General features: G+C 41.0%; 1 protein-coding gene across 1 annotated transcript in view; it reads left to right on the forward strand.

Annotated features, from left to right (window-relative positions):
• Positions 1-10,190, forward strand: part of Ndufs1 (NADH dehydrogenase (ubiquinone) Fe-S protein 1, 75kDa (NADH-coenzyme Q reductase)) — a 40,844-nt gene extending 30,654 nt beyond the window's left edge. The window contains exons 15-19 of the mRNA XM_005396998.2: positions 1,851-2,005; positions 4,032-4,207; positions 5,439-5,573; positions 5,662-5,734; positions 9,838-10,190. Coding sequence (XP_005397055.1) covers positions 1,851-2,005; positions 4,032-4,207; positions 5,439-5,573; positions 5,662-5,734; positions 9,838-9,929 — 631 coding nt within the window. The 3' untranslated portion in view covers positions 9,930-10,190. The remainder of the gene's footprint in view (positions 1-1,850; positions 2,006-4,031; positions 4,208-5,438; positions 5,574-5,661; positions 5,735-9,837) is intronic.
• The last annotated feature ends 2,259 nt before the right edge of the window (positions 10,191-12,449 follow it).

Consider the following 12,449-nt stretch of genomic DNA (forward strand, 5'->3'; position numbering starts at 1 on the left):
AAGTTCAAGGCCAGCCGTAGCAACTTAGTGAGACTGTCTTTTAAAAAGGAATGGGGAGGTGCTAGAGATATACCCCCATCCTTCTTGAGTTAAATCCCCAGTACAAAGCCAAAGAGAGCAACAAGGCTTCTGGCTTTGACTAAATGATAAAAAAATGTAAAACAAACCTAGACAACTATAGACAACTATGGACTGAAACATCTACAAACTGTGAGCTGAAATAAACCTTTCCACCTTTTTTTTTTTTTTTTTTTTGGTACCGGTAATTGAACTCGGGACCTCACGCTTGCCAGGCAGGCACTTGTACCACTGAGCTATATCCCTGGCCCCAACCTTTCCAGCTTTAAAAAAAAAAAAGTAATGTGAGAATTCTGCTGAAGGTTTTCAGGGTTTTTTTCCCCCATCAGTAATGCAAGTTTATTTTAGAAAAGTTAGAGAAATGTGCAAAAATGGAAGTAACCTTTATTCCACTATTTATAGGTAGTTACTGTTGCTTTTCAATGTCTTCTGGTCTTTTTTTTCCTTTAGAAAATGTTTTAATTACATAGTTGGAAGCATAGTGAATACAATTTTAAATCCTGATTTTCATTGGTTTTCAATACTAATTGAGAATTTTCTCCTATGATTAGAAATTCCTAAGAGCCAAACATGGTAGCACATAATTGTAATCTCAGCACTGGGAAGGCTGAGAAAGGATTGCATTTTTTTTTTTGGTCTTTTTTTGAGATAGGGTCTCCCTATGCAGTTCAGGCTGGTCTTGAGCTCACTTTGTAGGCCAGGCTGGCCTCGAACTCACAATGATCCTCCTGCCTCAGGTGCTGGGATTACAGGTGTGCACCACCATGCCCAGCTCTTACTTGTTTTAGAAAGATTGTACCAGTTAACAAGATTGCCAGTCACAACTAGACCAGAACAATTCTACTGTTTAACATATAGTTATTCTAGGCCTCTTCCGTAAAATATAGGGACAGTAATACACACCTATAACCCCAGCTACTTGGAAGGCTCAGGCAGGAGGATCAAAAACTTGAAGGCAGCATAGGCAACTTAGCAAGACTTCTTTTCAAAATAAAAATAAGGGTCAGGGCTGTAGCTCAGTGGTAGAGCACCTGCCTGGCATGTGCAAAGCCCTGTGCTTGGTCCCGTGCTTGCCACCTAAAACAAAGTAATATTAGATATATTCATAGACAAATATTCCATAGGGATACTTATGATTTTCTCTAAATTATGGTTTTTTTGAGTGGCATTTAAATTTCTCTCTTTTAGCTTTCCAAATCACCTGATTTTGCTGGGCATTATGGCACACGCCTGTAATCTCAGCACCAGGAGGCTGAGGCAGGAGGATTGCTACAAGTTTGAGGCCAGCTTGGGCTACACAGTGAGTTCATGGGTAGCCTGAACTATACAGCAAGACTCTCTCAAAAAACCAAAGAAAAAAAAGAAAAAAGTCTGGCTTTAACATGTGTTTTATGCCTTACTGTATTGAATGAGTCAAACTAAAGACAGAGTTGGCATAAAGTTTCCATTAAATATCCCATGAAGAGACCCAATGTCCTAGGTATCTTACATTTAAGGAAGAAAGGGTCTTTCATAGTGGTTTTTTTGTGGCTTTTTTTTTTTTGTCTTTTTGAGACAGGGTCTCGCTATGCAGTTCAGCCTGGCCTTGAGCTCACTTTGTAGCCCAGGCTGGTCTCGAACTCTCAGCGATCCTCCTGCCTCAGCCTCCCAAGTGCTGGGATTACAGGCGTGAGTCACCACGCCTGGCTCATAGCGTTGAATGTAAAAAAAATTAGTCATTGTTTATACTGAAAACACTGCAAGTATGCCGAAATCCCATGATTATTTTCTAGGGTTGCGAGCCAGGTAGCTGCTTTGGACCTTGGCTATAAGCCTGGGGTGGAAGCAATTCGGAAGAACCCCCCGAAACTGCTGTTCCTCCTAGGAGCAGATGGTGGTTGTATCACGCGACAGGATTTGCCAAAGGATTGTTTCATTGTTTATCAAGGTAAGTAGCACCTGTGATACCAGGAACAGAATTGCACTTTGTGTATAGTAAAAACTGTTGGGCAGTACATTTAGTGCCTGAATATTTTCCATTTGAGAATTCTTTCTCTCTCTGACCCTATTTTTCAAAACCAAATTATAGGCAGTATTATAACATAGTTTATGTCGCAGTTGGAACAATTGTCTGATTTTTTTTTTTTTTTTTCCTTGCTAGTAGGGATGGAACCCAGTGTCTTTGCCCTGAGCTATATCCCTAGTCTTTTTCTATTTTTTATTTTGAGAGAAGATATTAATAAATTGCTAATTTGCCTGGGCTAGGCTTGAATTTGTAATGCTTTTGCCTGAACCTCCCAGAGTGCTGGTCTTACAACCATGTATAGTCGCTCCCAGCTAACAAGTGTTATTTACTAGGAATTAGAAGCGGCCTAAATGCCCAGTAACAGGAACAGTCAAAGTATGCTTACTCATATAGTAGATTACAAAACAATTAAAAAATCAACTTTGCAGAGAACAATGAGAATTATTATGTAATCAAGGCAAGCACTTTCATGTAACCTATAAAAAGTTAAGCAATCACCTGACAGTTACTGAATTACATATATTTAATTATGTAGCAGTATAATTTTTATATTTGATTCCCTATCTTACTTAAACTTTTGTAGAAGTGATCACATTTTCCTGCAGTAAATGGAATGTAGTGTATCCCTGGATATCTAACAACGTCTTACAAGCTTCCATTTTATTTTATATAATAGATTTTATTGCCATGAAGAACATCATACAAAGCCAGGCATGATGGCGCACAGCTGTAGTCCCAGCACTCAGGAGGTTGAGGCAGGAGGATTACCATGAGTTCCAGGCCAGCCGAAGCTACATAAGCAAGACCTTGTCTCAAAAGAAAAGAGAACATTATATACAATATTTAGTATTTTTGATATAGTTAAACTAAAATACATAAACTAAAATCTTATTCCTAGTCCTTTTTTTCCAGAGGTAGTTGTTGATGATGATTTTGGTATGCATACAGCACACTTTTAGTTTGTACACACACTTTTTAAATGTACACACAATCAAACTGTATATGTTGTACAACTTTCTTTCATTGACTCAGGTCAATTTCTAAAGTCACAATTCTTTTTTTTTTTTGTTTTTTTGAGACAGGGTCTCACCATGCCATTCAGGCTGGCCTTGAGCTCACTTTTTAGCCCAGGCTAGTCTTGAACTCACAACATCCTCCTGTGTCAGCCTCCCAAGTGCGGGGACTACAGGCATGTGCCACCACACCCAGCTCCACCGTTTCTTTTTTGAATAACATTTTTCTTCTACCAGGTTTTGTTAATGAGTGGTTAGTAGTCTTTCAGGATACTGTTTTCTGTAATTTTCTGTTTATGCCTTTTTAGTGTTACTGTCATAGTCCTCTATAGTTTGCCTGCTTCCACCATCTAAGTCTGCTTTACAAAATTTCACTAGTATGACGTCTTCACTTTGTAAGCAAGAATGTACTTGGTTGTGCATTGTACCCATGTGTGGTACTTGCAGTTTTGTTTTTATATACAATAACCTAGGAAGATGCACACCATATACTTTAAACAATAATTTTAGCAGGAAAAGAAATTGAAGTGGGGATAAGATAGGTTTAGTTTTTATTCCTTTATTGTTTTAATTTGAAAAACACTCCAGCCGGGCGTTGGTGGCTCACGCCTGTAATCCCAGCACTCCAGAGGATGAGGCAGGATGATTGTTGCGAGTTCCAGACCATCCTGAGCTACAAAGTGAACTCAAAGCCAGCCTGAACTGCATAGTGAGACCCTGTCTCAAAAAAGACAAAAAAAAAAAAGAAAAGAAAAACACTCTGATTTTTTACATGGTAACTAAGGGCCAAAGGTGTAACTCAGTGGTAAATTATTTGCTTAGCATGCTCAGATATCCCCAGTACCACATAAGGTAAAAACAGGAATTCAAAAGGATCTATACATCGGTGCATGTTTTTTCCTAAAATGTGGTATGCCATTTTCATCTTTCCACAGGGCATCATGGTGATGTGGGGGCTCCCATAGCTGATGTTATTCTCCCAGGAGCTGCTTACACAGAGAAGTCAGGTACTTACGTTAATACTGAGGGCAGAGCTCAGCAAACCAAAGTAGCAGTGACACCTCCTGGCTTGGCAAGAGAAGACTGGAAAATCATACGAGCTCTCTCTGAGGTATTATTATTGAGGCATTTCTTAGTGATGCTGTTAAAGGGATATTGAACATGTTAGCTTGTTACAGTGATTTACAAAGTCAAGGCAAATGTCAGTCCAAAGAACAGAGAGGATGTGAATAATGTCTATAGGAAAAATGTGTTCAAAAAATGGAAAGATTGTGATGGTTGTTCATGTGTGCATGCATGTGTGTTTGTGTGCATATATCTGTGTGAGTCTGTGTTCATTCCTGGGGATTGAACCCAGTGCCTCACATGTGCTAGGCAAGTCCTCTACCACTGAGCTATATTCCCAGCCATTTTTTTTTTCCTCTTGAGACAAGGTCTCATTAAGTTGCCCAGGTCAGCCTCGAATGTATGATCCTGCTTTAACCTCTTGAGTAGATGGGGTTGGAGAGGTGTGCCATTGTGCTTGGCTAGAAAAGGACGATTTGAAATTCGTATTTTTATTATCTTTTGCCTAAAAAACACTTCTCATTTCTTTTTGCCGGTTTTGCTATACAATAAGCATCATGCCAGGCATGGTGGCACATGCCTGTGATCCTAGCACTCCGGAGGCTGAGGCAGGAGGATCATCATGAGTTCAAGGCCAGCCTTGGCTACATAGTGAGTTCAAGACCAACCTGCACTACATAGCAAGACCCTGTCTCATAAAACATAATAATAACAGTAATAATCATCGTGATATTTAGAATAACAATGCACCGTTTTCTGTAAATTTTGTATATGATTAATACCAACTTAGCAGACATATTCAGGTTTAATATAGCTTCGTCCCTCTTTTTTTTTTTTTTTTTTTTTTTTAACGTACCAGGAATCAAGCTCAGGGCCTTGATCTTGCTAGGCAGGCGCTGTGCCACTGAGCTACATCCCTGGCCTTAGTTTTGTCTCTTTAATCATTTATTTTATAATGAGTTTTATTGGGGAGTGCTTGGGATTGAACCCAGTGCCTTGAACTAACGACACAGTTTACTCAGCTCTGACTTTCTGTATGTGTGTGGTACTGAAGCTTGAACCCAGCACCTTTGCACTGAGCTCCAACTTTAGCCCTTTTTTATTTTTTATTTTGAACCAGGGTCTTGCTAAGTGCTAGGGTCTTGCTAAGCTAGGCTAGGCTTGAACTTGCGATCCTCCTGTGTCAGTCTCCCAGAGTGGTAGGACACCACGTCCGGCTTCTGACATTTTAAATAATAAAGCTTTATCTCATTGTTTTGGCATCTGATCTATTGTAGATTGCTGGTATTACTCTCCCATATGATACTCTGGATCAAGTGAGGAACAGATTGGAAGAAGTCTCCCCCAATCTTGTTCGATATGATGATGTTGAAGGAGCGAATTACTTTCAGCAAGCAAGTGAGCTTTCCAAGGTAAGAGCTTGCCGGCGAGCAGTGTAGTGAGTGGTGTAATCATATTAGTTTCAGTGCTGTTACTGATTCCTTACTCCTTTTTTTGCAGTTAGTGAACCAGCAGCTTCTTGCTGACCCACTTGTTCCACCTCAGCTGACTATAAAAGACTTCTATATGACAGGTAGGTACCTTTAGTACAGCTCTCAGTGTGAAAAATGAGAAGGACTCAGGCATACACTTAGCAGGATAATTATGATTTTTTTTTTTTTTTTTTTTTCGGTCTTTTTGAGACAGGGTCTGGCTATGCAGTTCAGGCTGGCCTTGAGCTCACTTTGCAGCCCAGGCTGGTCTTGAACTTGTAACAATCCTCCTGCCTCAGCCTCCCAAGTACTGGGATTACAAGCATGTGCCACTATGCCCAGCTATTATTATTATTTTGATTGGTAGTGTTTGCTATTTTTAATTCTTGAATGTTTTCCAAACATTGAACTGATGTGATCCTATTTTTTTGATTGTACTCTCATCTTTTTCAAGCAAAGTTTGAAAGTCTGAAGCTAACATTTTAAATATGAAACTTTGCTACTATAAAGAAAATCACTGCAGTGCAGTTTAGGGAGGATTTTTCAAAGTGATAAATAGCTGTGAAGATTTTCTGAGAATGATAGGGGGAAACATCAAAACATTTAAATGTGAAATATGATAAACACTGCTTCTGATGTAAATTGTTAGAGTTTCTAAGGAATCCAAACAAATGAAACTTGTTTTCTGCATGTCTGACAACAGTTGATAAAACATCAAAGTTTTATGAAGTAGTTGATGCATGGTTTTGTTTTGAGACAGGATTTCAGTAAGTTGCCCAGGCTGGCCTCAATCTTATACCGTTGCTGCATAAGCCCTGTGGGTAGCTGAACTTGTAGACGTGAGCCATTGTGCCCTATTTAATTTTCAGTAATTTTCTATCAAAAAATAGAGTAGTAGATTTTATTTTTTTGTGGTGCTGGTAATCAAATCCAGGGCCTTGCATATACTAAGGTAATGCTTTTCCACAGAGCTATATTCCCATCCCAGGAGTCTATTTTAGAATTTTTTTATGCAGTTGTAACTAAGATTAGTCAATAGGTTTTTCTCAGTGAGATTATAAAAGTTATGTTCCTTGTAGAATAAATACCTAAGTCCAAAATCACTATGATGCGACTTTCACAAAGTAACTACAATTACTTTTAGCATTTTGGTCAGTTATCTTCCAGAGATGCATACATATTTTATTTAAACAGAAAACAAAATTATTCTCTTACTGTGGTGGATTTTTTTATAGTTTTATTTATTTATTTATTTATTTTAATTTTTTTATTTTAAAGAGTAAAAGAAGGACAACATAATAATAGGAGGGGCTTACCAAATTACAGACAAAGTGGTAGGAAATTATCAGTGGTTATTGTTTTATATATTGTTATCTACAAGATAGTTTCTCAGGAAAACAAATAGACAAATAATAGTGAGTTACAGACAAAAGGGGTAAGAGATTATCAATAGTTGTTGTACTATACTTTGGTATCTTCAAAGTGGCTTCTAAAGACGATAAATAGAACTATACATGAGTGACGTATTGAAAAATCATTAACTATTCTCAGTGGTTATTGTAGGAAACACATAATAATAAACATGCATCCATTTATGAAATAGGATAGGAACAAGACAAACATTATAGAGTTATGGATAGATTAGTAGGAAAATATCAATGGCTGCTGTAATACATGGTGTTATCTTCGAAGTGGTTTCTCAGGAAGACAGAGATACGCAAGAAGGATCTAACAAGTAGTTACAGCCTAAGGGTTGTCAAAAATAGCATATTACCTCCTCACCAGTGACTCCTGTCACTGAGGTATGACAGCTGGAAGGAAGGCCAGGATTGAAAAGAAGGACCGTAGGGGCTGGGGATTTAGCTCAGCGGCAAAAGCACTTGCCTGGCAAGCGCAAGGTCGTGAGTTTGGTTCCTGGTACCGGAGAAAAACCCCCCCCAAAAAAAAGAAAATAAGGACCGAGAGACTTGCACCTGTGTCTAGCAACAGGCTGTTTTCTTGTTCCTCCATAGTCATGATTACCCAGGGCTCCTCCATGGGGATGACAGTCTGGCCAGGGACAGAGGGCAGAGTATGCCCTGGGCCCTCTCATTCCTGTTGGACTGACTGATAGGATGGGTCTGAGCTCTGGGGCCTCTGCTTCAGAGGGCAGACTGATCTCCAGTGGTCACCTTTGCACTCAGGGCATGGCCCATGGGGCCTCTTAGGTCAGTTCCTCTTGAGGTGGCCTGGCTTTTAACAGTGGTAGCAGATGAATGCAATCATAGAGTTCTTCTTGGGGCCCCAGGAATCAGACCTGGGGTCTGTTTCTCTTAGTGCTGCAGCAAAGCAGCTGCTTTTTCTTGGTCTCTTTGTTTTCTCTCCTTGGCCTCCTCCTCATCATGGCTATAGAACACTGAGGAGGCAATTCTTACTAAAATCTCAAGTGAGCCATCTGGGGCGAAAGCCATTCTTTGTAGCTTTTTCTCTCCAGCCTCCCATCGCATTGGGACCCCACAACCAGTTAGTGTCCTCTCCCCAACCGTCAGCACAGGCAGAAGGAATCCTGCTGCAGACTTCTCTGGAGCTCCACCACAGCCTGTACTGTCAGGGGAAGAATGGCTTCCAGGGAGTCTCCCCAGGTATTATGTAAGGTCCTCCTGGTTTACAGCTTCCGAACAGCTCTCACAACACCAGTCCACAGGACCTCTGACTCCTTAGGCTTAGTCTGTATGCTCATGTTTTCCAAGTCCTTGTTCAGCAGCTGCTTCTCCACTGACTCTGGACCTTTCTGGTTCTCAATGTCAGGAGCAAGAGTGACCCGTTGCATGGGATGTATTCCCAGGGGTTTCTCCATGTTTGAATGATTCACTCACATCCGTGGGTAGGCATCTGCAGTCGGTGCATGGTGGGCCAATTGTGTCATTGTTTCTCTGTGTCATGGTAGTTCTCATTGAGCAGCAGCGGCCAGCCTGAGGACCAGCGTGCGACAGCACTCGCCGGCACGCGGCTTCTTGGGCGCGGGAGCCCCTCCTCCCAGGCGCCTGTCAGGCTGGGGGCAGGCCCGAGGGCCAGCACTCCCCACCCGGCAGCTTCCCAAGCACTGGGGGCCCTCCTTCTGGGCGTCTGCGAGGCAGGGAGTCGGCCCAAAGACCGAGGCTCCCGCCTGGCGGCTTCCCAAGCACCAGGGGCCCTCCTTCCGGGCACCTGTGAAGCGGTGAGCCAGCCCGAAGACCGAGGCTCCCCGCCATGCCGCTCCCCATGTGCTGCAGCCCCTCCTCCCGGGCGCCTGCTAGGCTGGGGGCTGGCCCAAGGGCCAGCACTCCCCACCTGGCCAGTTTTATTAAAATATAATACACATACCATAAAAGTTATCCAGGTTTGAAATTCAGTTGACTTTAGTATATATACTATTCTGTAATCTTTTTTTGCTGCAATAATGGCATTAGAAGCTCAGCGTGGTGGTGCACACCTGTAATCCCAGTGCTGGGGAGGCTACAGCAAGAAGATTGTAAGTTTGAGGCTAGCTTGGGCCATGTAGTGAGATCCTGTCAGAAAGAGAGGGAGGAGTGAGGGAGAGAGGTCTTCTTACATTTGACTTGTATAAATTGTGTGTGTGTGTGTGTGTGTGTGTGTGTGTGTGTATGTATGTATGTATATTTTGTTTTGTTTTTTGTTTTTGTGACAGTCTCACTATGTAGTTCAGGCTGGCTTTTGAGCTCATGTGTGTAGCTCAGGCTGGCCTTGAACCCATGGTGGTTTTCCTGCCTCAGCCTCCCAAGTGCTGGGATTACAGGCATGTGCCACCATGCCCAGCAAGACTTTTATAATTTTTTAATGGTTGCATACTGGTGCATTATCTAGCTATTATATTATTCCTAAGGGTAGTTACTAAAAGCATTTAGCCAATAAAGGGCTTATGTTAGAATTTGTTACCCATAATTACATGTGACTGTAGAGCCTTCTAGTCTTCTCATTATTGTTGCTGAATATGTGCAGTATTAAAGCTCTCCTGTGTAGCCAGCTCTGGTGACATACGTCTATAATCCCAGCATCTGGGAGATTAAGGCAGGACAATTGGAAGTTCAAGATCTACCTAAGCCACATAATGAGACCATCTCCAAAAAGGAAAAATGTTAAAAAAAAAAAAAAAAGAAAAAATTTTACTGTGTCCTTTTTAAGAAGTTATGCTTAACAAAATGCACATTTTCTTACTGTCTTTCAGATTCCATCAGCAGAGCTTCACAGACAATGGCCAAGTGTGTGAAAGCTGTCACAGAGGGTGCCCAGGCAGTGGAGGAGCCGTCCATATGCTGAGATAGCTACCACCCAACTTCGCTGCAGATAGTAAATGGACATGTACATTGAAGAAATTCCTTAGAGGTTTAACTCTTTCAAAAAATCTGAAGATAATAATATTTAAGGTTATGCCATCTTTATTTGAAAGTGGTATTTCAGGTATCAAACAGATTGGCAATTTCAGGTTTATATATTATGTGTGTTAACTATACATTGCTCTTTCATGTAAAAGCATCAGTAATCTTTGTGACAAATACAAAGACAATCTTTAAACTGTGAGTTTTAATCTTCATAGATCATTTATGGGCCAGGGATACAGCTCAGCAGCACAACACCTGCCTGGCAAGCATAAGATCCTGAGTTCGATTCCCAGTACAACAAAAAAAATTTCTGTTTATAAGATGGATGAAATCAAAAGACCTTCCATTAAGAACCCCATTTTTCTAGTGCTTAAAAAAAAAAAAGATTTAAACATTAGGTCAAGCCAGGTATGGTGGCTCATACCTGTACTCCCAGCACTCAGGAGGCTGAGGCAGGAGGATCATTGCAAGTTCAAGACTAGCCTGGGCTACAAAGTGAGCTCAAGACCAGTTTGAACTGCATAGTGAGATCCTGCCTCAAAAAGACAAAAAAAAACAAAACTGTATTTAGTAACCATCTGTAGTGGTAAGCCAACTAAATTATTCCAGTAATGGAAGAGAAATTACTAACTTTAATAATTTTCATTTGTCAAAACTAAAAAGACATAAAAATTTTAGCTAATGTAGAAGATAAATCCAAAGGTAGTTTTTGTTTCATTGTTTGCAGTATTGGAGAATTTATCCATAAATGTGCTAGGCAAGTGCTCCACCACGCTGAGCTACATTTTCAGCCCTTTTTTGTTTTGTTTTTGTTTTTATTTTGGTCTTTTTGAGACAGGCTGTCACTATACAGTTCAGGCTGGCCATGTGCTCAGTTTGTAGCCTAAGCTGATCTCGAACTCGCAAGATTCCTCCTGCTTCAACCTCTCCAAGTGCTGGGATTATAGGCATGCGTCACTGCATCTGGCTGTTACTTTCGTTTTTATCTTGAAAGACTCACTAAGTTGCCTAAGCTGGTCTTGTACTTGAGTTCTTCCTACCTTAGCCTCTCAAGTAGCTGGTATTACATGTGTATACTACCACACCTGGCAAGTTTTTTTTTAAATGAATGTTCAAGGGCTGGGTGTGGTGGCGCACACCTGTAATCCCAGCACTCGGGAGGCTGAGGCAGGAGGATTGTTGCAAGTTCAAGACCAGCCTGGGCTACAAAGTGAGCTCAAGACCAGTTTGAACTGCATAGTGAGACCCTATCTCAAAAAAAAAACAAAAATAAATAAATAAATAAACAAATGAATGTTCAAAATCATTCCTTTCTGCTTTCATTAAAAACAGCCCAGGAGCTGGGGATTTAGCTCAATGGCGCAGCGTCTGCCTGGCAAGTGCAAGGTAGTGAGTTCGATTCCTGGTATTGGAAGAAAAACAAACAAAAAAAAAAAGAAAAAAAACTTAGCCCAGCTATAGGATGTCGTTTTCCTTACATAACAAAGGATAGGGTGTTTAGAATAGCCAATATCTTTATCTTTAAAAATTTTATAAGGCCAGGCATGATAGCACTTGCTTGTAATCTCAATACTCAGGATGCTAAGGTAGGAGGATCACAGAGTTTGAGGCCATTCTGGTCTACAGAGTGAGTTTCAGACCAGTCTGAACTACATAGTGAGACCTTATCTCAAAAACAGAGCCAAAACAAAAAACCTATTCTGTAGGGCTGGGGATGTACCTCAGTGGTAGAGCATGTGCTTAGCATGTGTGAGGGCCTAGGTTCAGTCATAAGCACCAAAAAAAGGAAAAGACTGTATAGAACTTGGTACCTTAACAGCTTTTGAAAGTTTAGTGACACATGATAAAGTTGTATATTTTCCTTAGGACTGAGGTATAGATCAGTGATGTAGAGCATTTTTTTTAGTATGTGTGAGACCCTGCGTTCAGCTCCCAGTACCCAAATCCAAAACACAACATAAACTTGTCACCTAGTAACCTTTCTTGTTTGTTTGGCTGTTTGGCTTTTTTGTTATTTTTCATTGTTTGTTTGTTTCAGACAGGGTCTTGCCATGTACTCAGGCTCACCTTAAACTCACTGTATAGCTCAGGCTGGCTTTGAACTCAGTGATCAAGTGCTGGGACTATAGGTGTGTGACACCACACCTGGCCCTTAACTAGCTTTTTCAGCGATCTTTATCTTCAATAATGCATCACGAAGTTGTGTACTGTGTTTTATACATTGTTCAGGGCCGGAGTGGAGGTCAGTGATTAGCATGCATGAGGCCCTGGGTTCAGTCCCCAGTACCAAAACAAACAACAAGAACAAAAAACAGCTGTGTTTAAAATTCCCAGCTGCCTCAAATTACGTAAATTCTTGCCCAGAGTGTTTGCCTTCAAGACAGACTTCCCACACCTGAGTCTTGTTCGCTGCACTAACCTCGAGGGAGCATGCTCCAGTTCTGTCTCTTACACAGCT

Source organism: Chinchilla lanigera, unplaced genomic scaffold, assembly GCF_000276665.1.
Source record: "Chinchilla lanigera isolate Chin_1 unplaced genomic scaffold, ChiLan1.0 scaffold00056, whole genome shotgun sequence".
NCBI classification, from domain to species: Eukaryota; Metazoa; Chordata; class Mammalia; order Rodentia; family Chinchillidae; genus Chinchilla; species Chinchilla lanigera.